General features: G+C 38.5%; 1 protein-coding gene across 2 annotated transcripts; it reads right to left on the bottom strand.

Annotated features, from left to right (window-relative positions):
- Positions 1-319: 319 nt before the first annotated feature.
- On the bottom strand, positions 320-27,874 carry vps9d1 (VPS9 domain containing 1). Of its 2 annotated transcripts, XM_026312054.1 has the most exons (17): positions 27,743-27,870; positions 25,542-25,614; positions 21,763-21,954; positions 21,436-21,601; positions 21,099-21,210; positions 17,724-17,786; positions 16,829-16,881; positions 14,739-14,826; positions 14,485-14,570; positions 13,090-13,238; positions 12,487-12,840; positions 12,201-12,330; positions 9,194-9,396; positions 8,668-8,752; positions 5,891-5,995; positions 3,430-3,546; positions 320-2,289 (listed from the first exon to the last, which is right to left on the bottom strand). In XM_026312054.1, exons 1-16 carry the CDS (start codon positions 27,836-27,838, stop codon positions 3,435-3,437), a joined length of 2,067 nt encoding a protein of 688 aa, XP_026167839.1. In that variant the 5' UTR covers positions 27,839-27,870; the 3' UTR covers positions 320-2,289; positions 3,430-3,434. The 2 variants fall into 2 exon arrangements, with proteins under 2 accessions (XP_026167839.1, XP_026167840.1); XM_026312055.1 differs by lacking the exon at positions 25,542-25,614 and having other exon boundaries at positions 27,743-27,874.
- Positions 27,875-28,000: the final 126 nt, after the last annotated feature.

The following is a 28,000-nucleotide window of genomic DNA, read 5'->3' on the forward strand; positions in this document are numbered from 1 at the left end:
TCCTCATCTCTAGAAATCTGGCCGAGTTTATTAGCCAACTGAAAGCTTGACAATCCAGAGTGGGGACCGGAACGCAGATCAGGAGATCCAGGATGAGCAGTGTTGGGTTTACTGAGCCCCATTACCTCAAACACAGCATGAGTATATTGACCTTGTATAAAGTAAAACCAGTTGGCAAGTCAAATCAGTGATTTAATTACTATTCTCTTTATTGACCCATCTGTCAAACATATACTCTTCTGTCCCCTTTCAAGCTTTCGCAATAAAACTTTAATAAAATGTCCTTCACATTTCGAAAAGCAACACAAAGTACAATAAATCATTTACATAAATGTAGTGGTTTATTCCACCTTGCAAAATATCACAGCATCCTGACATATTATAAAATATTTATTACATAGTCATAAATCTGGTTTCAGTGTTAATGTCACCAGATGCCAGTATAGTAGTAACAAAGTCACAACAGTTCCTAGAACATATTTTTGCATCTTTTGCCCGAAACAAAATAAAAAAATAACTCAAGCAAGAAAAATGTGACAAAAAAATGACAATTCATAAAACCAGTTTTTCAGTCTGTAGGTGTAATGAAATCTGTTTGCCATAACCTGGGAATCACATTATCACATTATCATTTTGTCTACAGACACACTATCGTTACTATCGCGCCTTGTTACCTCTCAAATATCTGAGTTTAATACAGGCAAAAGAAAGCACTGTAGCAGCTTACCAATACAAAGCCAAGGTCCTAGAATTTGAAAATTCATTTGTACTGTGGAAAACTAAATGGAATCCAGCCATTGCCCTAGAACAGATGAATGCACACTAAAGAAGCAGAAAAAAATCAAATGCTCTTGAAAACGGATATTTTAACATGATTTGCAAGAAACAGGCTAAAAATTAAAAAAAAAAAAAACAAAGTATACATTCACTCTGATTTAAAATCTCATAGCTTGAAGAAAAGATGTCTAGCTGTCATGACACAAATATCAGGCATCTAATATTTTCTAAACCCCTCAACACTGAGATATGCATACTCCATTTCCAAATATATTACAGAGCTCAGTATTTTGGTCCCATCTTGTGATTGTTCAACTGCAGATGTGAAATGAATAAACTAGGCTGTGAAAATAAGATGTAAAAACCCTTTAGCTTTTCTTTGATGGCTTTGATTTTAAACCTTGGCATTAGAAAATGAATTCAAGGTCAAATTTGAAATGTATGCAGACAAGGAGGTAAAATAAATCCCCCAACTGTTGTATAATGAAAACAACTCTATCATTAATCCAATTGGCTAAATATTGACCACATGTACTGGAAATCCCTGTGGATTGGAATGGCAATTGTCCTATAGGTAATGCAGATGCATAGAGGCACAAAAAACCATGAAACAAAATAAGAAAGTGAGACCCCTGCAGTAAGTCCTGTATGCCTAACCAACATGCTACTGCAAACAAACACAATAACTGTCAGCAGATGCTACAAAGAACACTTCACACAATAAGTTATGCCTGTGTCTCTAATGGAGGAAAATTTCTGTGCAAACAGATCTACCCAGTGTAGCCTCACCCATGAAGACCTCAACACCGGCAGTGCATACATTTACATGTCAACTTAAAAAAAAAAACACACATGAACACACACAAAAATCATGCACACAGTATGATTTCAGATTGAATATTTGTTTTTTGTGGATGAATGTAAATATATTGATGCTATATAAGTCAGTCTTCTTGTCCAGAAAAACCCTAATCAAATCGTGAAATGAGCTAAATTACCACGGGCCATGGTGAATATTTTACCTCCTACCTACCACTGTAATATCACTCCCATCTGAATGGGGATTAAGCACATAGAGTGGGCTCATTGACACTCATTAACACACAAACTTCAGTAGTGTGTGTGTTATTTCAGCCATCTACAGGTGTTTCTTTTCTAAAAATTCGTACAATCAAAGGATCATTTGCCTTTGACAAGTCAATTTTTAACAGTATTGACAGTGGTCCCTTTAAGTATGCAGTGCAAGTTAATGCTTTATAGTTTGAAAACACATTCTCTGAAAATCCAACAAAAGCCCATTTTGGCCCCATGCAGGGTCCAGTTTGGGTAGGAATGCTTCATATGCACCAGCCCAATCTTCTGTTGAAAACTGAACAAAAAGTCCTTCAGTTAAACATACAGTAGGTCTGTTTGTACAAGATAACTTGCATCAGCATAACAGATTTAGGTCTTTCCTCTCTGTACAACAGCAGGAAATGTGTGATGGACTGTTTATAGAGAGTTTGCAGCAGTCTGGGGAAAAAAAAAAAAAAAAACTTTACTGGCAACACAATATATTTAAGAAATATTCAGGTTTAGATTATATTTTGGCCTTTTAATGCATAAGGCTATAGCTCTTAACCCTGAGCCAACCCTGAGGTTCCTACTGAAGATGAAAATCAAATGTAATGTCCCTTAGAAGAAAGGCATAAAACTTGTCATAAGGATCAGTTCAGTGTTGAGAATTTTTCATGAGCTTGTTTGACAGTAAGAAAAATATACAAATGCCGTATCTTTTAAAACTGTCCCACAAATGATTCTGATAGCATGATCACAGTAAGATATAACAGAATAGATATAAATCATCCACAGAAAATACAAAGAGTTGTGAAGTTACAGATGTAAGAATAGTAAAAATACCAGAACCTGTTTCTACATTATGAAATAGTCTGAATACTTCCACTTGTCGACCAAGCGTACCAGCAGATTAGTGACAGTGGAGCACCGTGGTCTCCAATGTTAAATATTTAGCTGCAGTGGAATCATTGTGTCACAGGGAGTTTTGGAAAGTACCAGTTGAGGATGTCACACTTTATAACATGCAGTGTCATCATGTCCTGTCCTGCTGAGTAACCGTTTGTAAACATCACCTTGGGCACCAGACAAGCCATTCAGCGACACCCTCAACCCTCAGTGTAATGCATCAGATTCAGTCTACTTCACTCCATCGTACTTCCCTCTGTCTTAGCTCCATCTCTGCTCCTAACTGCTGGCCAAACTGCTCAAAGAAGGGCCTGTGCTTCATGTTCAGTCTGTTCTAAAGAACATGGGCCTCAAATGAAAAATGGGGTTGGAAGCATGTTTACACCACTTCTAAGGCAAAAGTCAAAAACACTTGACAAGAGAATATGTGAACCTGTGTGGAAACTGACCCATGACTACAAACATTTTGGATATGAATGGAAGTGGTGACACAGGTGAAGCAGTGAACTACAGTCAGACTTTTTAAAGATCCTTTCTACGGGTTTAAGTTTTATTCACAAAGAAATAATCATGTCGACAATGTGATACACAGCTGTGTTATGTTGTCTGCTTTAAAGCAGAGAGCTGCTTTAAAAGATTATATGATGCTTCTTCATACTGTATTTTAATGAAGTGTTGACTTCTGTTTACCTTTTTTATATGAACATGTCGACAGACTGATGAGCTCCTCCTGTGTGCAGTGACTCAACGTAGGCCAAGGCACTCTGCATGGAGGTCAGACAGTAGCCTTCCTCTCCTATCAAATAGCTGAAATGGAGAAGAGTGTTGATGACAACTTTAAAGGCAGAAAAATCCATAAACATGTTGCTTTAATGTTGTACTTAAGCTAATCCACATAGAAAGTGTGGTCATCCATAACTCTCCCATCTCACACGGACAGATAGTTCTGATGTCAAAGGTGCCAAATGGAAGTGAGAATTTGCGTGCCTTCAACAGACCAAAGACTTGTGGAGTCCCTGTCAGTATCATGAAACATCCCTCTGTTTTATCTCACAGTATGGGCCTGACAAGTTAAACAATACCCTCTGCAGCCCAAAACGTCTCTTTTTCAGAGCTCATTCAGCTGCAGTATTTTAGTACAGGCAGTCTGGAGACCAAAACAGGAATTACCAGAAAAGGAATAAATGAACGTAAAAATCTCAAATACTCTGACTTCCAGTTGACCCAGCCAATCATCAGTCCCAAAACACTCAACCTTCTCACAGCCTTGTGGTCTGTGCTGGTGTTCCACCTCTCTGTGCACTTGAACCATTACAACCCAATGAAATGCATAAACATCAAGTGGCACTTTATTTGGATTTTTATAGGGAAAAAAAAAAAAAAATCTCAAATATCTTGAGGTTCCTTCGCTACTGCCAATCTGACCAGCTGGCTTTTACAACCCACATTTTTTTTTACAGCCATGTGCAACCCTGTTGGGTGTGGTCTGAATTCACACGCAACAATTCTCATGATGATGTGTATCAACTCAAGACCACCAGACCTCTGCAACTGTCCTGCTTGACTGTTGCTAACATAATCAGCTTTAGTGTGGCAATTGTGGCATATGCTTGAATGATTGCTTTAAGACCATGTATATCCATCCACCTGAGACAAAAGTAAGCTGGTCAACAGCTTCAAATGGACATTAGACAGCAACTTACCTGTGGTGTTGGATTTATAGACAGAACTACATAAATACTAGAGCCTGAATGATACTGAATTGGCAGTTAAAAAAAAAAAAGATACAATATCAAGTGATATATTTTTTTTTTTTTTTTACATTAACACACCTCTTAAACTTAGTTATTAAAGACTGGATCAAAGGATTTTTAAATTGAAAACCTCAGTACTATACTGGTGGTGCATAGAGGGCCTCAACCCTGATGCAAAAATGTATACAGCTATGAAATAAATTTTAATAGCATGAAAATAAAAAAAGTGCACACTGTCATAAAATGGTTATGCCAAACATCTTAGCAAACAATTTCCTATTTTTACATGCCCGGCTAATACATAGCAACATCAGCAAAAATATCTGGCTGTTCGGCAGCTACAACTACATCACCTGTTCAGTGCTGGTAAATGATGTAGAGTGGGTTTATCAGAGCTTTTTATTGAATAAGGCCTGCTAGAATCAAGTTGACAACAACAACATTTTAGGGCCAGAAAACCAAAGTAATGAGCTTAACAACACTCTGTAAAGCTAACAGCAAAGTTAGTGATGATGATCTGTGGGTTCATTACTACCATGAGATACCTTTTTATATTCCACATTCAACCTGCTGTCGGTTGTGGAACTAGAAAATGTTAAGCCAAGGGGTAGAGGATCTGTCAGAGTGGCCTGGAATGGCAATATCTGGAGGTCTGCACATATAATTACATATTTACAATGAATAAAATCTAACACTAATGTTTAATATTACAGATGTAGAAAAGAAAATAGACAGTATGGAGAAACACGATTGACACATTGAGTGAAATTGTATGTTATAACTGTATCTTGAAATTGTATGAAATTTACAAAGAATAAACCCATACAATGAGGTCTGACTGGCATTGCAGCAAAATCTGTTCATTACTCCCTCCCTCCCTCTGACCTTCTCTGATTCTGGTTTATCCTCATCTTTATTCTTCACATTCATTTATTCTTCCCATTTCCCCTCTCATTTCTTTATCCCCTCCCCCTGTACATCTTTGTCTCTCCTGCCCAATCCCTTGTCCTCTATTTCTCCTCATATACATGTATTCCTCCTGTCCACTCTTGAGCATTCTCTCACTGAGATTTAACACAGTAATATTTAATACTATCATGGCTACTATATTTTGACAGTGAAGCAGCCTGCTTGCATGCAGACTGTGCTATATTATGATAGACCAAGAATAGTTTTGAAATCAGTATAAATTGAGTTAGTATGTAGACCACTAATACTAATCTGGCCAGATCTATCCATCCCAAATACAAGGGCCACTGAAAAACTTCATAGACATCATTAAGGGCAGCATGCAGGTACATTTTCCTTCAAAACCGATTATAATCTATTCAAATCTTTGTATACTTGGTACAAACAAAGGAGACCTTCGTTAATCATCTTTTTCTAACATGACTCACCCTTCATGAATGAACTCTTCCAAAGCAGCACATTCGGACACCAGCTGAGGACACTGGCACTGCAGAGCCACGAACGACAGGATGGGCAACAGGTCATCTGCACCACTGTCACACAAAAGAAGGAAAAAGGCAGTGAGGATGAGTAAAAAAAAATGAAAACAGAAGTAAATAAATAGAACAGAAGTGGAAAACAGAGGATGACGTTTAAACAGTATGAGGGAATGTGCTCCCCAGGGGACTGAATGGAAACAAAATCAAATGTAGCTCTTAATGGGATGTGGGTTCAAGTATGGAAACGATAAAGGTTTTTTTTTCCCTCTCCCTGAGATCTGTTGGGAGGACAAATTGCAGCCTGGGAGATGATGACAGCCTGATAGCATTCTCCCTGTGTGCAGACAGTGACCATTTGTTTATCAGGGCTCACACGCAGGCTTAACTGCCTGCTTGCTGGTTTGCGTGAGAAGGTAGGTTGCTGGCCCTAGACTGACCCAGCCGCATGCAACTGGATACACTCCATCTGCAGGTTCTGGAAGGTGTGGTCAGGCTCATGTAACCACTCAGAGTTGGACCTCACATACGCACAATCACAACCCTGTATTATAATCTTCTGACTTCACTACTGTAAACACACACATCGATTCTCTTGCATGAAAACTGGTGTCTCTGCATTCCAAGGATACAATGCGATCTTACCACATGCATAAAAACTGATTTCAGTAAGAAGATTAGGCTATTATTGGTTTACAATGCATTCCAATCTAGTGGAGGATAGAAAAATTAAAAAAGCAGAAATGTTCAGAGGGGATAATAATTGACAGGACACAGCAGAAAAGTGATGACCAATTTAGCAGCACAATAGAAGAGAGAAAAGAAAGGGATGTAGACAAAAGCACAAAAGTGAACAAATGAGCTCCCACTTGGTCAAGGACAAAGAACTAACGAAAACTGCTGCACAGTGAATAAAAGGGGGCAACAAGAACAATAATGTGTGCGTGGTGTGTGTCACTGTAAAAAGCGTGGAGCAAAAAATGAGCAAAAGCAGTGGAATTAAAGATACAATATAAATATAAAATAAGAGTCACACTTGAAATCTGATGAGCTTGTTCACTTCTAAATTCTATCTGAATTAGATATTAACAGTCTCTGAGTCACAATGCCATGCCTGACAAAGGTAACCTGTATTTTGATATGCTAAGAGAGGCAGGCACATATGGGTCTGTACTAAGCTGGATTCAGGAGAAACAAGAAACAAACATGCATAGTCCCTCTTCAGGGATCCTAAAATGAAATTTAGAGGAAAGAATTTCAGGGCTTGGCTTTAAAAAAAACAAAACAAAAAAAAACACTGGTTCCCCTGAAGTGCTGGCTTTGATTCATGTATCTTGTATTCTGGCCAAACTGTGATGATTTCAAGATTATTACAGATTATACTCTTGAGATGTCAGCCATAATTGAATTCCTCTAAAAAACAAACAAACAAAAAAAAAAAAAAAATTGACTCAGATACCTTTGACCTGTATTATGTCATTGTAAATTGTATATTTCAGTGGAGAGTACATTAAAAAATATTTTACAAGTGCTGTTCCTGGTAAACCCTTCTCTGCCATCTCTGATCACTTCACACACACTGCTATACGAGGAGACAGATATGGAGCAACAGACATGGCCTTGGTCATTCTCAAATAAACAAAAAAAAAAAGAGAAAAGGGAATGAGGACAGGAATGTATGAATAAACCAGAAAACAAGAGAAAAGGAAGCAAGCTACAAGATAATTCTTTGAAAAAGACTATGCAGGTTTTTATACTGTTTGTGGATTGCACTAAACAGAGGACTTTTACAAGCATTAATCTTGTGCACATAAAACCCTTTAAATGTTGGTAACATATCCAGTGGGTTTCATGTCAGCTGTTTTGAGCCCTAATAAAAGTGTATAATCTATAACACAGGACAGCCTCTTCAAATAAGCCAGCAAATGCTGCTAATTAAGTAATAAGACCATCACCCACCTGGGAAAACATACTGGCCCTCAGTTTGTTCACTAATGTGTTCACCACAACTCTCTTAATGTCAAAATACTGTCAGTCTGCCAACTCACAAGTAAGAAGTAAACGAGGCAGAGATGACAGTGACAGTACAACATTTCTGCCCCTCTTAAAAAAAGATTCTGTGCATTCATATTTTGGTCAGTGGTTCAGTAAAGGTTGTCAACTTAAACTAAGTCCACAGTGCACTCTGTGCTTGCCGTTATGAGATGCTGTCTGATGCTATGTGCATCATCATAAATCTCCATCTTGTTTCTCCTCATCTTTGTTGGGCCCTGGGTCTATTCCAAACCCAGACAGGATGACCCACTTTTAGTCCAGGCCAGGGAGAGGCACTCCACAGGGGGCAATAGACCTAGGACAGTCCCTGCTGTGCCTGGCCTAGCTGAGCACTGATGAACCCTGACATGTCAGCTACTGAGCCAGAAAGCCCTTAAATGATGTTTGGCTATTTCCACTGGACTTAAGGAGCACAAGACTGAAAAATAATAACAATGGAGTCCATGAAGAAAGGGCTCTTATTTTGAAGTGTAATGAAATATTTGGAGCAATTCTATTCAGAAAAACAAAATAACAATACATGCCAAATGCCTCACACACCGTTAATTCCTGAGGATACTTTCTATTTTTTTTAAAGTAAAATCCCTCTGAGTGATTTGTCATTATCTGCAGTGAAGCATCTAACACCATCATCTCAGAGAATCGCCACTTGCTGCATAGGACGATTTACTCACATGGCAGCTGTTCTGGGTGAAGAGTCCACCTCATGAAGACATCTGTATTCCTCAGCACAGGCACAGATCAGGCGTAAAGTCCTAACTGTAACACAGCAACACAGCAGAAACAATAAACATAACCTGTACTAAACCAATTGTCCTTCCACCAAAAGACAGACACAGAAAGTGAGCAACTAAGCAATGCATCAAAGTCATTTCATACCACTGCAGTTCATCCAGTAAGGACAATATAAACTATTATTTATATTTTTTGTGGTGGTGTATTGGTTAGTACTGTCACCTCACAACGAAGTCACTTTAAATTCAATATTTTAAACTTTTCAATACCTGTAGATACTGCATTTGACTTGAAGACAGGGGGAGCTACGATTAGAGTCAGCACCAAGCCGGAGGTCATGGTGCTCTACCAGAAAAGGGTGGATTATCTTCTTTGGGTTGAATTAATGGTCTCTAAGAAAAGCCATCTGTCTCACAAGTAAACATTTGTATGTGGAAGAATTAAAAACATCACAGCCTGACTCACCAATACATTCCAACTTCTTCTGTGGACAGTAGTCTTTAACAAGAAGCTTAAGTTCCTGAACAGCAGACTCGTAGGGGTAGGAACCTTGCATGTCAGGGTCTTGGGGGAACAGCTTCAAAGGAACACCGACATCTCCAGGTGAGGCATCATGGTATAGCTTCATACTCGTCTCGAAGGCTTGCTCCCTTTCTGTGTTAACCTTCCTAAGAAAGCCAAACAAAGGCATGACAGAAAAAGGTTTGAGAACCCCAGTTTCAAGTTGTTCTGGGGGCAACTAAAAAGAAGCAGAGAACAATCCCATATGACAAAGATAAGTATTTGGTTATATTCAAGTCTATAACCCTTTCAGACTACCAGTAGACTTGGCAGTTATGGACGACAGCACATAAAAGTTCAAATATGCAGAAAACAAAGAAAAAACAAACTGAGATCCGATCAATCAATGTGAAATCTGAAGATTGTCTCAGTAATATTTCTTGAGAATGCATTTCAGGTCTGAAGAATGAAGGAAAAGATATAGCTTTTTCATTTTCATTTATACACCATATGAGTCCTCCCCAAACCTGTAAGATGTCATGGTGTATTGCAAACAACGAAGAATAGACAAAGGTTAAATCTGTTCCATAGCAGTGGTGTGAACTTGTCACTATGTCATTTGTCCCTGATGTAACTTAATGTTACATCATTTCGATTTGAGACGGATCACCACAAAAGAACAAAATCACCTCAGTCTCATAGTTTACACAGGTATTACTTTCTAAAAACATTCAAACTAAGAGGTTCTCTTTGTGTGGAGGAGACACAGAAAATAACATGATACTTTTGCATACAGTGCTGATGTGTCCCATAATCACGTGGGAAGAGGTACAGGTGACATTACCTTTCCAACACAAATGAGAAATTCAAGAAAGATTCAAGAAAAGAAGAGAAGCTGGGAAGATGCCGACATACTTAGAGTAGCACTGCCACATGCTGGTCAGTGAGAGACTTTAACTCTCATTGTATTTCTACAAAACAATCATGCCAAACCCTAATACTTGTTTTAACTGCAGTATAATAAAAATAACCATCATTAATAAACAGACTATACTGAATGTATAGGTTGAATATATGTATGTATATAAGTTTTCCATTAGCATGTTAGTGCTTTTCAAAAAAGCCATTTAAGGTACAAAGGATGCATAAAGAAATTACTTAATACCATGCCACATTAACATCAATAATTAATTAATTAATTTATAAAATACAGCTGTAAAGCTATTTTTCAATCATGTGTTAATACCTAACAACCTAAATAAATACCTAAAACATAACGCTGCACAAATTCCAGGCTTCACTGGAAGACAAACTCACATTCATTGTGTTGGACATAGATATAACAAAGTCTGACCCATTTTGTCTTTACTAAAAGAGCTGCAGTAACAGTAAATAGGTTGTAACATTACTGAATAAATAACATCGCCCAGGTCTCCCTTCACTGGTTAAATATTAGATTATATGCATACCTTTTCTACAATGGGAGAGACTCTTCTTTCTAGAAATAGTGAAAAATCAAGGACAGGTGTTCCAGGGATATAAAAACACTGTCCTCCCAACTTTATTGGCATCAGAACGCTTTCAGAGCTCTTCACTTGTGCTGATTATGCTGAAGCAGAGTACTGAGTATTGACATCCTACCTACATGGTACTCTCTGTTGTCTGAAAGTCAGCTGCTCAGTTAATGTAGGCTTGAAGATGCTAGTTCAATTTTAGCATGTCCCTCAGCTAAACCACCACACAACAATAGCATAATAATAGCACAATAGCATTGTCATAACTTTATCCTGCTGTGTTTATCAACATGACATCACTGAGCACATAAAGCCACACTGTGACTTATTTATAATATGTGTTTTCACATGCATTGCAGGCAACAAATGTAACTCAATGTTAAAAGGCAATGCACCCCCTAGGGGCCGGGGAACCCATTAAACTCTTAAGATTTGTGGACATGGAACTGGCATTGAGACATAATACGAACAAGTCTGTATGTGCAAGAATTGTTTAAATCTGGTTGGATGACTGGAGTGTAAAGCCCGTCCCATTGCAGATAAACGGATGTGATTGGCCCATTTGAGGCCAGAGGAAAAAACTCTCTATGATAGGGGATCCAAACCCACATTCTATCGCTAAGAAAGGAGTGGTTCTGGCTGGCCAAGTTGCATCTTTTGCACCAGGCTACATCATCTATTGTCAGTTATTTACCAACATCCTTAGTGCGAACTAGTACAAACAATTGGTTTGAATTTGCTCATACAATGCAAGTAGTCTGATACTGACTTTGTTGCATTTATATGTTGATTCAGTTGTATTTCACAATATGTCAGTAAAATTTTGAGTAAAACTATTCTTTAAACAAATCCATGATCCATCAACTGATTTGATTCATGCTGCAGTAGGGCTGTACAATTGATTTTGATTTTGGGTCTCAACGATCACAAAAACTACAATCGAGAAAAAACGATTATTCCGTTTTTTAAGTTATTTTGGCCTACGTTCATAACGATGCACATGGAAGTAGATCAAAAACATTATGTGCAAGATTTGCTAAGCAGTGGTGTCGCCACCGCTTGGTTACACCACAAATCCTTTTAACCATCTAAAATTTAAACACAGGCTGACATATGACAAACTAATAAAAAATAAACAAAGAACAACTAACAACCCCCACAACGTTCTTTGCTATACAGTCATCAATTAAAGATACACTCTTCAGTGCAATGCTGAAGAGTATAAATAGCATGTATAAATAGCAATGCTATTGATACATTTGAATATATTTTATATCATTTGTCTTAAGAATTCATTGTTTTGCTCAATAAATGCAACAATTTTCCAAAGTCAATGAGTAATTACGTAATACAATGATTGATTTCAATAATGACCAAAATAATCATGATTAGGATTTTTTCCATAATTGAGCAGCCCTATGCTGCAGTGTGTGAAATGTGAAGTGTGGCTGTTGTACCTGAAAAGTGCCACTAGGGCGCTCCACAGTGGTGTGAAGAAGGCTTCTTCAATGCCAGCAAGGCACAGGTCTTTGTAGCTTGCTGTGTTTAGACACTCAAAAGACAGCAAACACAGTGACAAAAGCTGATCTGAAATATAAAATAAAGAACACATGCTCATCATTTAATAGTCAACTTTGTTACTGAAAAACTCAGCCTTCATACTCAACAGTAGCACAAAACTGCTACTGGTAAGACAATTTTTCAGCATCCAAATATACACACATCCAACAACGTCATACTCACCGATTGCAATGTGAATGTCTTTGACAATGGCTTTCAGGTGTTCTTTCAGTGCTTTGATTTCCAAATCCTGGATCTGGCCCTCATCCAGAATCAAAGGATCACAGGCCAGCTCCAACTCTGAACAGGTGTCATCTCTGCTGCCGTGGGGAGAGGACCAGTCCAACTGGGTCAGAGTTTGCTCCAGATCTTCAAATGAGTTATCCCGGTCCACTGTCACCTGTGTGTCAGGCTCCTTCACTTCGTCATCATCATATTTGGTGTGGAGGTTGTGAGACAGTGAGGGGGAGAGTGACAAGTCAGTGCTGAAGCTGTGGCCACTACTGCTCACAGCCCTGGTTGGCGTCGTCTGGGTATCTGTATGATCCACACAATTTTGACATAAATCAGTGCAATTGTAACACATAACTGTTATACAATACTGATTACGAGTAATAAAAGGAATGGATACAGTGTAGAACAACACCATTGCATAGCTCCTGATTTGTTTTCCTTTCAGAAAAAACACCTCTAATACCTCTGTACCTGACCTAACACCTTGAGAAAAACATGAAAGGCGTAGATGTGTCCCTAACAATGCAGCACAGCACCAGGCTCTGGCCCCACCTGAATGAAGCAGGTTGTGAGTGCTGCTGGAAGATCTCAGAGGCTGAGCTGGACTCTTGGGAAGGCCTTTACTAACGATGGGGTAGAGCCTGTTGTAAATCCGATACTGGTGTTTCCTCAACAGTTTCACTACAGGGTGTTCAGACTGGCTGAGGACACAGTACAAATATTAGTGCAAGGAACAAAATAACAAACACACTACAAGTGGAAATGTATGTGGACTTTCATCTGGTGCCCACATTACATACAATTAAGAAAACTTTACCTTTAGGAGCAATCCACAGAGTTCACCATCCTTATGTAAGAACAATGCATATTTCTACAGTATGTACACGAATAAATTCGCTACACATCCCTCTTATCCATATATGATATAAGTGTGTATTGTAACAATCTTGAGTCATACTAACTGAGCTATCTCTAAGGAAACACAAACTGTCATGTATTGACTAGAAGGCTAATGCAAGCCTAGCAAGCAAGACTGTGTTGAACTTTTGAACCTATCCAAGAAAAACAATTGCGTGTTGACATAACAAAAGCCAGCACTGAGTTGAATTTAAAAACGTAAACACTGTGAAATGTGTAAATATGATGCTTGCATAAGCGTGTGTAGCAGGGATGGGGAAGATTAACCGATTCGTATTGATGCACAAACATAGGTGGGCACAATGTGAGTGCATCAGTAGAGCAGCTGTGAACATTAGCATGCGCCACAGTCGAGCACAGTCTGCCAGTTCACCAGCATCCCCCGCCTCAGGATCCAATCCACCTCAGGCTTCTACGTCTAAGTATTCAATAAGAATAATACTGAACATGCTTTCTGCTGCTCAGCGGTGAGATTGCCTAACTGCTGCTTAAAAGGTGTTAAGCACAAGGTTTTTCATATTCTACTTAATGGTTCTTGTTAATTTTGAGCACATTAAATTTGTGAGCCAGGTATAACTGTACTGTACTATAAACTTGCAACATACAGTTAACACTTATATAGAACTGGGGCAAAAAGGCCTTAATTTTATTTGATTACATTGATTATAAAATGATTATTTGACTCATTCCTGTGCAGTGTCCAGTCACATCACATCGCCCTGAATTGCACTGTGCTGAAACAGATTGTGTTGAATTGTACTGCATCATGACTAGGGTCTGAAACATATCATATGGTTCCAGTAATTGCTGCATATGTATCTTTGACGTATTGACTTTATCGTGAGTCTAAAACGCAGAGTAAGTGGCTGAAATGCAACTTCAAGCCAGTTCACAACCCAACACACTTTACAATCAGTTTTGGTTTTGTACTGCAATAGTATAACAAATTCCATTATTTAAGTTTTACTACACTAGAACACAAATATTAACTGAAATCTCATTAAAAATGCTTGTGTTGCAGTCAGTTACCTGAGCAGGTTGGAGACCAGATGTGACACCAAAGTAAGGTTATCAGGATTTTCCTTGATGTTGGCTTTCCACAGTTTGGGCCATTCCTAAAGAGACAAAAAAAAAAAAAAATCTATAAATGACAGTCATTCCTATAGTAGTACTTATTGAATCTTTACTTTAACTGAGCAACCTTAACCTGATAAATGCCAAAAATGACAGTTTCCTTTATGCGTTTTCTGATTATGTTTTATAGGATTTAATTGTACACGTACATGGTCTTGTTCATACTCCAAAACATTGGTATAGAGAGTCCGCTGCTCTTGCTCCTCTGCAGTCACAGCTCCAGATGCTGCAAATCTCCTGCAATTACAAAAATAATATATAGATATCTATACTGGCAGCTAGTACTTTCCAGGCTTAGATGTATCCACCTTTGGAACGTGTACACCAAGAATCATTGTGAGACTACAGTATGGAACCAGCATGTTAGTGATTTCAGTATAGAAAGTTAATAAAAATATTAACTGAATTACTGTCACCTTAGAGAGTTTATTTTTTGTATTTGTGTATATAAACACTTCAACTGCACAAAACTGAAAAAGTGAATGCCATCTCAGACTATCATATCTCACATTGTAACATCATTCATAATTTCCAAAACTAGAACACACATACAACTCCAATTCCAAAAAAGTTGGGATGCTGTGTAAAATTGACATAAAAACATAATGCAATGATTTGCTAATCTCATATAGACCCATATTTTATTCACATTAGAACATAGAAAACATAAAATCTTTAAACTGAGAAAATGTACCATTTTAATTGTGAAACTGATGGCAACATGTCTCAAAAAAGTTGGGACATGTTTACCACACTGTAGCACCCCCCCCCCCTTTTTTTTTAAACAACAGTCTGTAAACATCTGCAAACTGAGGAAAGCTGTTGCTGTAGTTTTGGTAAAGGGATGTTGTCCCATTCTTGCCTGATATAGGATTCTAACTGCTCAACAGTCCTGAGGATTCTTGTCCATTTCAAGATATGCCAAAACCTGGATAAATCATTCAGCATTGATAGGGCCTTTCCCGATGTGCAAGCTGCCCTTTCCATGAGCACCAACACCCTCATACCATCAGAGATGCAAGCTTCTGATCTGAGCACTGACAAGCCTGACAGTCCCTCTCCTGTTTACTCTGGAGGATGTGGCACTGGTGGTTGTTAAAAAGAACGTCAAATTTTGATTCATCTGACCACAGAACAGTTTTCCTCTTTGCCACAGACCATTTTACATGAGCTTTGGTCCAGAGAAGACAGCAGCATTTCTGGATCATGTTCATGTATGGCTCTCTTCTGCACATGATAGAGCTGTAACTTGCATTTTTGGATGGCACAGCTAACTGTGTTCACAGTCAGTCATTTTTGGAAGTATTCCTGACCCCACCCCAACGATGTCCACCACAGAATCATGCCCGTTTTTAATGCAGTGCTGTCTGAGGACCCGAAGATCATAAGCATCCAATACTGTGTTTTGGCCTTGTCCCTTGCGCACAGATATTTCACCAGATTCTCAAAATCCTTTGATGATATATTCAAAGTCTGCAATTTTTCGTTTAGGAACATTCTGAAATTGTTTGACAATTGTAGATGCAGATTTTCACCGACTGGTGAACCTCTGCCCATCTTTAATTCTGAGAGACTTTGACTCTCTAAGATACTCTTCTTATACCCAATCATGTTACTAACCTGTTGCCAATTAACCATTAGTTGCATTATGTTCTTCCATATCTCACTTAATCAATATAATTTAAATAATCTCAAATTTAATAACTGCTGTAACAACTGAATTTCCCCTTGGGGATTAATAAAGTACATCTTCTTCCAGTTCTTACCACACACCACTTACTTCTCCAGCCTTTTCAAAACGACTTTTTTCTTAAAATGGTACATTTCCTTAGTTTAAACGTTTGTTTTCTGCGTTCTGTTGTGAATAAAATATGGGATTATGAGTTTTGCAAATCATTACATTTTGCTTTTATGGAGATTTTACACGTCCCATGGAGCATCCCAACTTTTTTGGAATTGGGGTTGTATATACAACATGTGAAGCCTCATACGTGTCTGAGGAATCAAAGTATCAAAGTCTACATTAAGCTGCTAACATGGCAAGGTTGTTGTGATACCTGAAGTAGCAAAGTAACTGTTGGATTGCTTTGTGAATACAGGGAGTTAAACCCCTAGGCAGCTCTTGTTTGGAAAAAGGCACTTACGATACTTAAACAGAATTAGTGAATAAAACAAAAAGGCACAGGTTAAAACAATAGTTTGACCTGATCTAGTCTGCTTGTGGAGGACTAAGGGCTACCTGTTGGCCTCTTCCTGTAGCCGTAGTCTTCGCTCCTCCATTTTCCTCTGGAGCTAATGTTACATCAAACATTAAGGAAAGCTCCAAAAATACTTTGTCCTCAGAGGAATGCTACTCACAATGAGTCCTGACCATCAGTATTTGAGAAACTGTGCAATAACAGACACAGAATTCAATTATCTCACGTGCAGCTCTGAGAACTAGAAAATCATTAGGGTCAAGAAAATGGCAAGAAAATGAACTGTCCAGTGAAAGACTTTGCTTTTAACAATGGGCTTCAACATGTATTCCTAGATCAGAGTGAAACAGAACATGTATGGAAATTATCATGCATGCTCACCTCAAACTGGATATATTAAACATTGTAGAACCTCTTTAACAGGTCCTATTGTGATTGTGTGGGACTGTTTCGCCAAGAAGATTCTGAAGGTTTACAGTGACACTCAGTGCCCTACTGTATATTCTAATCAGAAATCTATACCTAAATGTTTGTTTTGCCCTTCATATGAGCTGTTTCTGACTCCACATGTCTCATGTCCAAGTAAAAATTATAATAAGAACTAGTCCCATAATGTTTGCCTGGACACAGTTTGTTGCATGCATCTTCTACTGATCTGGCTGCAAAATTCCTAAACACATCAAATACCAGAGTAGATACAATGGTCTCTTTTTCTTTTAAATATTTTTCCTTTTGAGACTGAAGTTTGTTATCTGTCCATTCCCATATCAGGAATTTGAAAAGCAGGTAAAATGTTATCACTTAAGACATATCAGGTCAGATAAGACGTTGCAATGAAGTCTCACACCATTCCTTAATGAGAAGCCAATCTAAATCAAACAACAAAGATTCAACAGTACTGTGAAAACAGGACACAAGCTGACAACACAAGGATACAGCATCCTGTCTGGCTTTGGCTATGATGAGGTTCTCCATCATCTGTCGCTGGAGAGAAAGCGTCTGCATTGCAAATGAGAAGGGACATTTCATTAACTACAAGCATTTATGCAATTACATATTACAAGGAGAAACCATATAAAAAGTTGAATTAAGATGTAAAGTTTCAGTAGAGAAAAATCCAAGTCATTCAATAAAATAACTTGTGGACAGCTTCTAGATATCAGAGTAAGTAAGTAAGTAAAGTTTATTTATAAAGCACATCTTAGGGCTGTGCAACTAATGTATGTATGTAACTGAGAAAAAAACAATTATTCCATTATTCCAAGTTTTTTTGGCCTGAATTCTTAATGACACACATGTGCACTTCAACCCTCTGGCAGCCCGAACTCTTTCAGCCTATACTGTCAGTGACAGTCACGTATGTGGTATCTGGGGGCATTTAAAAATCAGCACAAGTGCAGATGGTGGAAAAAGAGCAGCCACAGAAGTCTTTGGTCAACAAAAGAGATAGAAGCAGTTCCGTTGTTTGGGAACAGTTTGGATTTGAAGAAGCGGACGTGCAAAAAAAAAAAAACATTTTAAAATGAATCCTAAAATGAACTGGGAGCCAGTGAAGTCCTGCTAAAACCGGTGTGATGTGTACTCTATTCCTAGTGTGCGTCAAAAGTCTTGCAGTGAAGTTCTGAACAACCTGGAGGTGGTGAAGGTCCTTTTGAGTAAGGCATGTAAAAAGATTGTCATAGTAATCCAAGGGTGAAGAAATCAAAGCATGAATAATCATTTCAAGTTCCACCTTTGACACCATGGTTCTCAATTTCAAAATGTTCCTCAGCTGAAAAAGCAGTTCTAATTAACTGATTTGTGTGATGCTCAATAGACGTAGACTAGACCGAACAAATGTGCCTAGGATGCCCATGTTATGCCTAACCAGGGGGATCTTGCTTTCTGGAGCAAGATCTCTGTCTTATCTGAGTTTGCAAAAAAATTTGCACTGTTTGATGCTAGCAATACAGCTGGATATCATCTGCATGAAGATGATAAGAAACACCTAGAAACTGATTAATTATCTGTCCTAAAGGGAGGATGTACAATAGAAACAGATCATGTCCTAAGCGAGCCCTGTGGTACCCCACATGAAAGCTGTGCTGTTTCAGAAAAAAAAAATCTGATTAGCAAACACATTAAAGCTTCTGTCAGTGAGGTAAGATGAAAACCATCCTAAAACATAACTAGACAACCCTACCTCTTTTAAGTCTATTAATCATTAAGCAGTGATCAACAGTGTCAAACACTCTGATCAAAGCAGTTTCAGCCAAATGCTTTTTGCGGAAACCCTACTATTTCAAAAATGTTTTGACACCAAAGGAAGCTTGGAAATTGGCCTATAATTATTAGGTTGTAATGGGTCCAAACACGTCTTCTTAAGTACTGGTCGAACTGCATGTTTAAAGAAACTGGGAAACACACCAGTTGAAAGTGAAACATTTATCAATTCAACAATAGAAGGGCCAGAGGAATAAAACAGTCAGGTAGCACCAACGTACTACACACAAAGAAAAGTATGTTGGAAAAGTGAAGTCACAAGGTCATGGCCTAATGCCAATCTATACATACAATACCTGTCAACAAACCTAAACGATCATCTTAAATTAGGTGAGTTAAGTGAACCAGAATAGTGCAGCCTGCAGTACAATGCACAGACCAAAAGTTTGGGTTATACTTTCTATAGTGTTTTACATTATGAAAGACGATTCCAACCTTCATGAACAACCAGGTGTTACTGTGAACGGGAAAAATGTAGCACACTACTCGCTACTTGCTGACACTGAAGACACAAAAATCTTAAATCCTGTAATTTGGGATAAATGTCGGTTATGGGGACTGAATGCTGGTATCTCGTCAGTCCTACGCAGCCTGAAGGAGCGGATTACTTTACCTTCACAAACGCCTTCAGTTTTCTCCAGTAGGCGCGGAGCTCCACTGGACGACGGAACATTTTCCGTATCTGAGTTATAGGTTATTGTTATTTTAAAACAATTTTCAACACGACACTGAATTGATGGCTGAAAAGTGCTAAAACTAAACTTGTGGCATCTGGCTTACCATCATTTTTCTATCTCGAGACCCCGAGAAGAGAAAAGTCTAGTTTTAGCTGGATCGTTATCTGGCCTTATATAACATGTGATAAAAAGCTGATAAAAAGCTGATAAACAGCTGATAAACAGCCCTGTCCCAGTCCCCCTCACTCATTTAACCACTTTTCATCAACCACATGTGTCAAGTTAACATGGATGCCGCACCGGAAGTATCTCAAAACAATTCAAAAGAAAACAGCACACGCTGACGCTTAAAATGTTGAGATAAATATTTTTTTTAAAAACAAAAAACATCAAATTTCGGTTTCCTACGATTGAGATTTATTTTTTGAAGCACAGGGGCAATTAGTTTTGCAGGTATCTGGCCATAAACGAAAGTACTGGATAAATTAAATATGTGACCTGATGATGGCATCACAAACAAATGTCTGTGCAAAATTTTATCATAATACATCCAATACTTGTTGAAATATTTCAGCGAATAGATCCACAGTCTGAGAGGAATTTCACATTAAACTGCTGACTGGCCTGAATGAAAGGTTTAAGAGAAATTAACTCCAAATGTATCAAAGTAAATTTTAGTTTAAAGAATGTACGTCCAAAATTTTGCCCCATAGTGAAATGTCAGTGTGGCTGTCCAACAGGTGAAGTGGCAGCAACAGGACATTGACTCTAAACATTGAAGTAAAACTACTACAGAATGACTTCAAACAAACAACGTGGTCCAGTCAGAGCTAAGACCATATCAGAGCTGCTGTAGAATAAGCTCAGAGGTGACTGAAGCAGTTCTGTCAAGGAGAAAAGACCAGAACTCCCAATGGACATTGTGCAGATCTGATCCACAGCTATAGGATGCATGTTTGAGGTTACTGCTGCCAAAAGATCAACTACTTATATTAAATACGAGGTTTCACTTACTTTTCCCACCAGCACTGTGACTGTGTAATGAAGACATGAAAGATTATAACTACTTGTATTTTATTAGCTTAAGCGTATTGTGTTTGTCTGTACTTTTGATTTAGATGATGCTTAGATCACCTTTTATGACCAAAGTCCATATGTAAAACAGGTCCTTATTTGTGGATTTTTTGTAGTCCTTACACAGTAGGAGGTAATTCCGAAAGAAAAACAGAAATTGTTTAGTTCTAAAAAATTGCACTTGTACCTTAATTAACTCTTCGTCAAATTGGTGAACTGTTTCAGTGTCTAGAGGATAATATAGTCAGGAGATGAGACATGTGCTCTTACACACACACACGCGCACACAGTCTCCTACCAGAGACGTCTTCTGGTAGACCTGATCAGGTGTGAGCCGTGCCAGACGAGCTTCATAATTGGCTTTCAACTTCTGGTTCAAACGTGATGCTTGTTCAATGGGTGTCAGTTCCCTACAATACACACACACACACAAAGTATAAACAAGCAATATGTTACTTAAGGGGTGTGTCAAAAAGCACACAAACCAATCTGTCTTTAAACCTGTCCTCATGACTGGGGTATTACTGTGAGGAGTTTAGACTCTTATTTTCAGTTTAGAGTACTGAATTTGTAAAGTCAACAGGCTATCAGAAAAGGAGTAACATCTGGCCTCTCTGATAAAAGCTGGTCCTTACTTTTTGCTTATGTCCTTTGACTTTACTGTTTGTAGTCTCTGAAAGACTTGAGGAGGAAGAAAAGGGGACAGCTCCCCACTGCCATCTGACAGCACCCTGCGATGACTGATCTTTGTTGGGCTGGCTGCTTTCCGCACTGTGTCAAGAGGAGTTCCAGGCGGAGAGACTGTAACAGCAGAGGTGAAATAGTGTGTTGATTGGTTTCAGCAACAAAAACTTGTAGCTATGAATTCACTAGTTTTGACTTGTGAACTCTGGGACAACTAGCACTGACTAAGACGTTTGTTAATGAAGGAGATGCCTCTGATTGAAAGGGGGTGTATTCACCAGTGTTTGCAGAAATGGCAACTGGGAGGACAACAGTCTGATGAGACTCTGATTGGCCAGGTGAACAGGAAACAGGGGCCAAAAGGTCAGGGGCATCAGTGCTCTTCCCTATAAATGACTTGGCTCGTTCCAGACACTGCTCAGCTAGCGTCAACATCCGCTCCACCTCCACTGCCAACATCTCTTTCTCTTCTGAGGATGGGATAGAAAGAAACAGAGGATGTAATAAGTAGTAATTTTTTTAAGAAAGGTTACTCTCATGTACTGTAGGTCTACCGTGTCGTGACCTGGGATTTAAGATCTGATTAAGTGTGATACAAACAAGCAATTACTCAACTACGTCAAGATGATTAGTTCATCTCTGGTGAGAATGATTAACTACATTGGCAGGAGGGTGCTGCTTGTGTTCTGCCTGTCCCCATTAGGTGCCTGGACCAATCAATTAACTGTCACATGTTTAGAACTCAGATGATTCTAGGAGGTCTAGTAGAAAGTTAGCAGTGCACAAATTACATCACATTTTGTGAGCCAATTAAATATACTCTCCACAACCTCATATATGAAAATACAGCAAGATTAACTGGTCATCTCCATGACTGCAATGTATCATATGATTATTTCACACATGATTACATTACATTCATATGCTATATTCTTGGTTTAAATACATACAGTAGGTATATACTATATATATAGTACTGTTCAAAGGTTTTAGGCACTACAATACAAAGGGGATGTTTTTAATATAAATTACATTAATTGTGTTTTCATGTATACATTAACTTCATACCAGATGCAGTAAATGTAACTAAACCTAAATCTAATCAGCATTTGCAGCCCTTAAACCAGCAGTGGTTGTCTTTGGTCTGACCTGCACACAGTTTGTCCTGGTACTTTGCAGCACCTTGGAGAAGCTGCTGCAAAGCTTCTGTAGATTCACTGTCCCAGTGTTTCTGTCTCTTCATATGATCCCAGACTGACTCACACTGCCCTGATCTGGGCTTTTTGCAGCTCAGAACATCTGCTGCAGGACTCCTGGTTCTTCTTGCCTCTGAAAATAGCTATTCCTGAACTCTAGTGGGTTCTTTATGGACTTGTTGTCCTGCACAATGAACCTGGGATCAATCTGACACCTGATGGCGTGTGATAATCTAAAACATCCAAAGTGCCTAAAATTTCTGCACAGTACTGTATACTGCATGTACAAATTTGTGCATGTGCTTGTGTATACAGTATATGCATGGCACGTTTATTTATATATGTTTCTCTCTATTTTTATGCTTTTTAATAATACAAATACATACATCAACTTCAAAAAGTATTTAAATCCCCTCACTTTATTCTGTTGTAGATTGAAATAGAAGCTGTCCAACCAATAACCAATATACACTCAGTAACCCATAATGAAAAAGTGACGTCTTTACACAATTTTACAAATGTGTTTAAAAAAATCAAATACTTTTGGCAGCAATTACAGCTTCCAGTCTTCTTGGGCCAGTCTCTATAAGCTTTGCACACCTGGATTTGGGAGGTTTATCTCAGTCTTCCTGACATATTCTGACAGATTGGACAGGAAGTGTCTGTGAACTGCCACTTTCAGGTCTCTCAAATAGTGATGTTACCTCCAACACTGAGGCTTCGAACCATGCTTCGAACTCAATAGGTTATTTATTGTGAAGCAGTGGGCCGGAGCTAGCTTCAGTTGACATCACTGATGACGTCTGAACCATTTTACTGCTTCATACAGACTGAATCAGCTGACTGGTTCGATTTGACAGGCGGAGCTTTGAAACTTGGCGTAAGTGCAGTGTATTTAAGATGGATGAAAGGTCATTTCACGTCTTGTACCACATGTACATTATTATTATTAATAGCCTTCACTTTTGTGAATTTCAGACTTTTCAATAACACATTTCCAGTACACCAAGCACCATACCAAATAAGGTATCCAGTACATGAAACAAAGTAAAAGAAAACACCAAACACAATCATGCCTACTGCCTCATTATATTATGCAAAACATTTTCCCAGTTCAGTATGTAATTCAGAATCAATAATAACAAGTCCATTTCAAAATGTATTATTTTTTCTTAAGTTATTATTTCATAGATGGAACTACTCAGGCAGATCATTTTTAATATGGGACACAAACAAAGACATATAGAATGAGGCTGGAATGCCTGGTCATTTCAATAATTGTCACAACATGAGTTAAGAAATCTTATAATACACATGAAAGGTGCATCATATTTGCAAGGATTCATTTGGCTGTGCAACAACCACCGTTGCCAGTAGATGTCACCCATCAGTGACATATTGGATGAAACTTTGAGTAGTGAACCAATTTTTGACACTGGTTCAAAAAGAATCAGAGCTTCATAAAGCCTTCATTTTGCCATCACAACTCTCAACAGATGCTCTGTGGAGTTTAAGTTTGGGTTTTTGCTGGGCCACTCAGGGACAGTCAAAGACTTGTCTTGAAGACACTCCAGTGTTTTCTTGGCTGTTAGTCTCATGTCACTGTCATGTTGAAAGTTGAAACATCTGCCCAGTCTCAGGTTACTGCATTTTAGGTTACTGCATTCATCCTTCCCTCAATTCTGAACAGTTTTCCTGGCCCTGATGGTAAGAAGACCATGGTGACCTATAGAAAGTTCTTTGAACCTCGTCTTGCTTTTTGTCCTGCAGTGTGTTGAACCTAATAGGTACTGGTCTCTGCCTCTCTATGCTTCCTCTTAATTTAATTCCTCTTTTTTACAGAAACCAACAATACAACAAAATAGTTATAATTTTTCAGTAGTCAGCATGACTTTACTATATCTGCTACTTGCCAAAAAAACAAGATCCAAACCGTAATGTACAGAGCATAAGAGAGAAATACAAAAAATAAATTAAAACAATGCTCAAGGTCCCAACCCTGTGCACAGATGTTCAAACATTGTTCTTCCTAAATGAAATAGCTAAAAGGTGTGCGTCTTTCTAAATGAGTGCAGTTTTTCCACGGGTGACTAGACTCTGGTCTAAGCACCTCCCAAGGAAAGTAAACAGCATACACATGGCCACATTCGGAATATTACAGACAAGGGTCTGAATTTTTCCATTCCCATTATGGCTATGGAGTGCAGACAGTTTCAAATAGTACAGTGATCTACAGCAGGGTATAAGCTGTAAACAAGAAAGGGGTTTGAAGATTGTCTGAAAACATTGCATTTAAATATTTTCTAAATAGCAAGCACATTTTGAAGAAATCTTTTAATTTTAGGGCCAGATTGAATGCAATAAAAAAAAAATCTGAGTGTGTCACAAACAAGTGAGAGGCTTACTACCTACTCTAAAATACTGGGAGTTACGCAGTTAAATAACTAACTAAACAAAATAGCTCTTAAAGTAAAACCTTACAATGAGGCTATTATGTTGACACTATCTTTGAATGAAGAAGTTCAATAGTGATATGTTAGCTTTTATTGATTAATATCAATGTTATTTACTTAATAGAATCATCACAAAGCATTGTGACCACATTGAAATTGTTAAAAATCCTAGGAGTTGTTTGTTTAATATATAGAAGGAGATGCACACAGATCTCTAGATAGGCATGTGGGGAGATTTATTATTTCAAAATCTCACCAAAGACTGATTAGACCCCTCAGTATGGTATGCAAAACTGAGTAAACACATAAAAAAGGTAACAGAGGAAACTATCATGAAATTAGATATCTTATTGTGAAGCATCTCAGTATATGTCTTTAATATAATTTATTTCACTACTCAGATCTTACTTTGTGACCCAGCTTCCTCCAAAAGTGCATGTGATATATAGTTGATGGTCCGGAGGTATTCACAGTAAGCTTCCTGCAGAAAGACCACAAACATGTAATAGGCTTTTATTGTTAAGATAAACAGTAAACAATGCAAGAACCAGAGACTGTAAATGCATTGCATTAATCAATTCAATTTGAGGTACCAGTCATGACACTGATGTTAAACTTCTTTCAGGTCGTGGTTTTTTACTTTTCTACAAGTTACTTCTGAATCAGTACGGGTACTTAGTTTGAAGTTAGTCAATGATAGACTTTTGACCTGTTCAGGGTGCACACATCCCCTTCTGCCCATTCCATAACGGAAAAGACACTATCCCACCCACAACCTTTGGAACAACTGGGTATGAAGGATGAGTAGTCATTCTTTTACTGTATTGGTCCCATTATAGCCATTTTTGTTTGCTCAATTTCAGTAATTAAGCTGAAATGTCCACTTAATGTCCTGATTTGAGCTCAGAGTAAAAAAAATGGAAATGGCATTTAAATAGTGCATCATCCTAAAATATGGAGCAATAAGACAGCAAAGGGTAAAAACTGACTTGTTATTTTAATAACCAGCATACAGATTTATTCTATTAACGTTATGAGACATACAGTACAACTTTCTGTGTAAAATAATGGTCATATTTATTTTCAAAGTTAATATTGTATCTTTCCTAATTGAACTAACTGTACAATTAAAAATGATCTAACAACTTTATTATATACCACAGCATAAATACAGATTAGTGTAAATTCTTAAGATTTCTTCGTATAACATTACCCAGTGTTTAAAATGTTGATGTCTTCGTGCTTTTAGAAAAATCAGCTAACTTAACTTCTGTATACGTAGTTATAATAGTGGCAGTACCAAAAGAAGTAGTCTGTGGTCATTATAAAACAGCTGCAGTTAATAGTACATATTATTAATGACACTTGATGAACTTATAGAATAAGCATTTGAAAACCCTTCCGGCATTAATAATTCATTTTTTAGTCCCAGTCCTTGTGGTGTGTGCCAATGTTAGCCATGAGTCTGTGAAGAGTCTCAGGCGTCCAGGCGAACTGATCTAGAAGCTGAGCCAGGGCTACTGGACCAGTATGTGATGCTTCCCAGAAATCCTTCTAAGCCTCTCTGAGACACCCGCTACGTAAGGAATGACCAGGTGTTTCCTCTGTGGATCGCTAGTCTCAGCTTTGTCACTTGTTTTCCTGCCTAATGTGGGTGCTCCCTTATTGAAAGCCCACTTTGGATAGCTGCAGAAATATTCACAGACATATTTCAGCACATTTTGGGAAGAAAACCATGAAGTTGGTGCAGGAAGATGAAAGGACAGCAAGAAAAGTGGCAGAATAGAGGTACCACTTATGCTTTAACCTCAGATGCATCAGAAGCATCAACCTCAATATCATCCTCATGTGTTATTTTAGAGAGAAAAACATGGATATGCCATGGGCTACCCTGTGTCACCCATTGTTGCCAATCTCTATACAGAAGTGGAGAAGAAAGCTCTCAGCTCCTTCACAGGGATGGCACCGACCCATTGGTTCAGATATGTGGATGACACCTGGGTGAGAATCAACATCCAGGAAGTTCAAGCCTTCACAGATCACATCAACGCAGTAGACGCGAACATCAAATTCACCAGAGAGGACACCAAAGAGGACAGGCTGGACTTTTTGGACTGTGAGGTCATCATCGGATCTGATAGTAAACTAAAAACAAAAGTCTACAGGAAACCCCCACACACAGACCAATACCTTCTTTTCGACTCCCATCATCCACTGAAACACAAACTCCTCAATAAGACTCTGGATCATACAGCAAGAAACACCCCCCTCTATGGAAGCCAAGAGAAAGGAGGACACACATTTGAAGACAGCCCTAAAGACCCGTGGCTACCCTAAGCGGGTATTCCAGAGAGGCTGAAAGGATATTTGGTAAACATCACACACCGATTCACTTCACTTCCACTTGGATTAATGGTGAAACGTTTGGACCTAAAAACTACAAGTCATGCCATGGCTCAGTCGCTAGACGTTAGCCATGAAAACAACAAACAGAAGTGACATGTCAGCTCCTGCCCCTCCCTCTGTTTACACTAATGTTACTGCACACTGGCTCCTACAAGGTTAAAAATGTATGTTCATCGTTGCAGTCAAGCTGCGTAGGACCATACCTGATGTTGGTTCCCTCCGTCCAGCTGTATTGCTGCTTTGGCCATTTTCATGGCATTTTGAAGCGGTTTAACACCACTATCCGCAGCTGTGGCCATGGCTAGTCCGGATCCTCTTCTTCTTTTGACCCTTCACCGCGTCCTTCTTCTTCTTTGCGTTCAGTCATGTCAGAGTGTAAACAAATATTGAAGTTATACTGCCACCTGGCGTCCAGAAAATGGCAACGCCAGTAGTTCAGCGGAATAATGAAAATTGATTAA

This window comes from Mastacembelus armatus, chromosome 6 (assembly GCF_900324485.2).
Source record: "Mastacembelus armatus chromosome 6, fMasArm1.2, whole genome shotgun sequence".
NCBI lineage: Eukaryota > Metazoa > Chordata > Actinopteri > Synbranchiformes > Mastacembelidae > Mastacembelus > Mastacembelus armatus.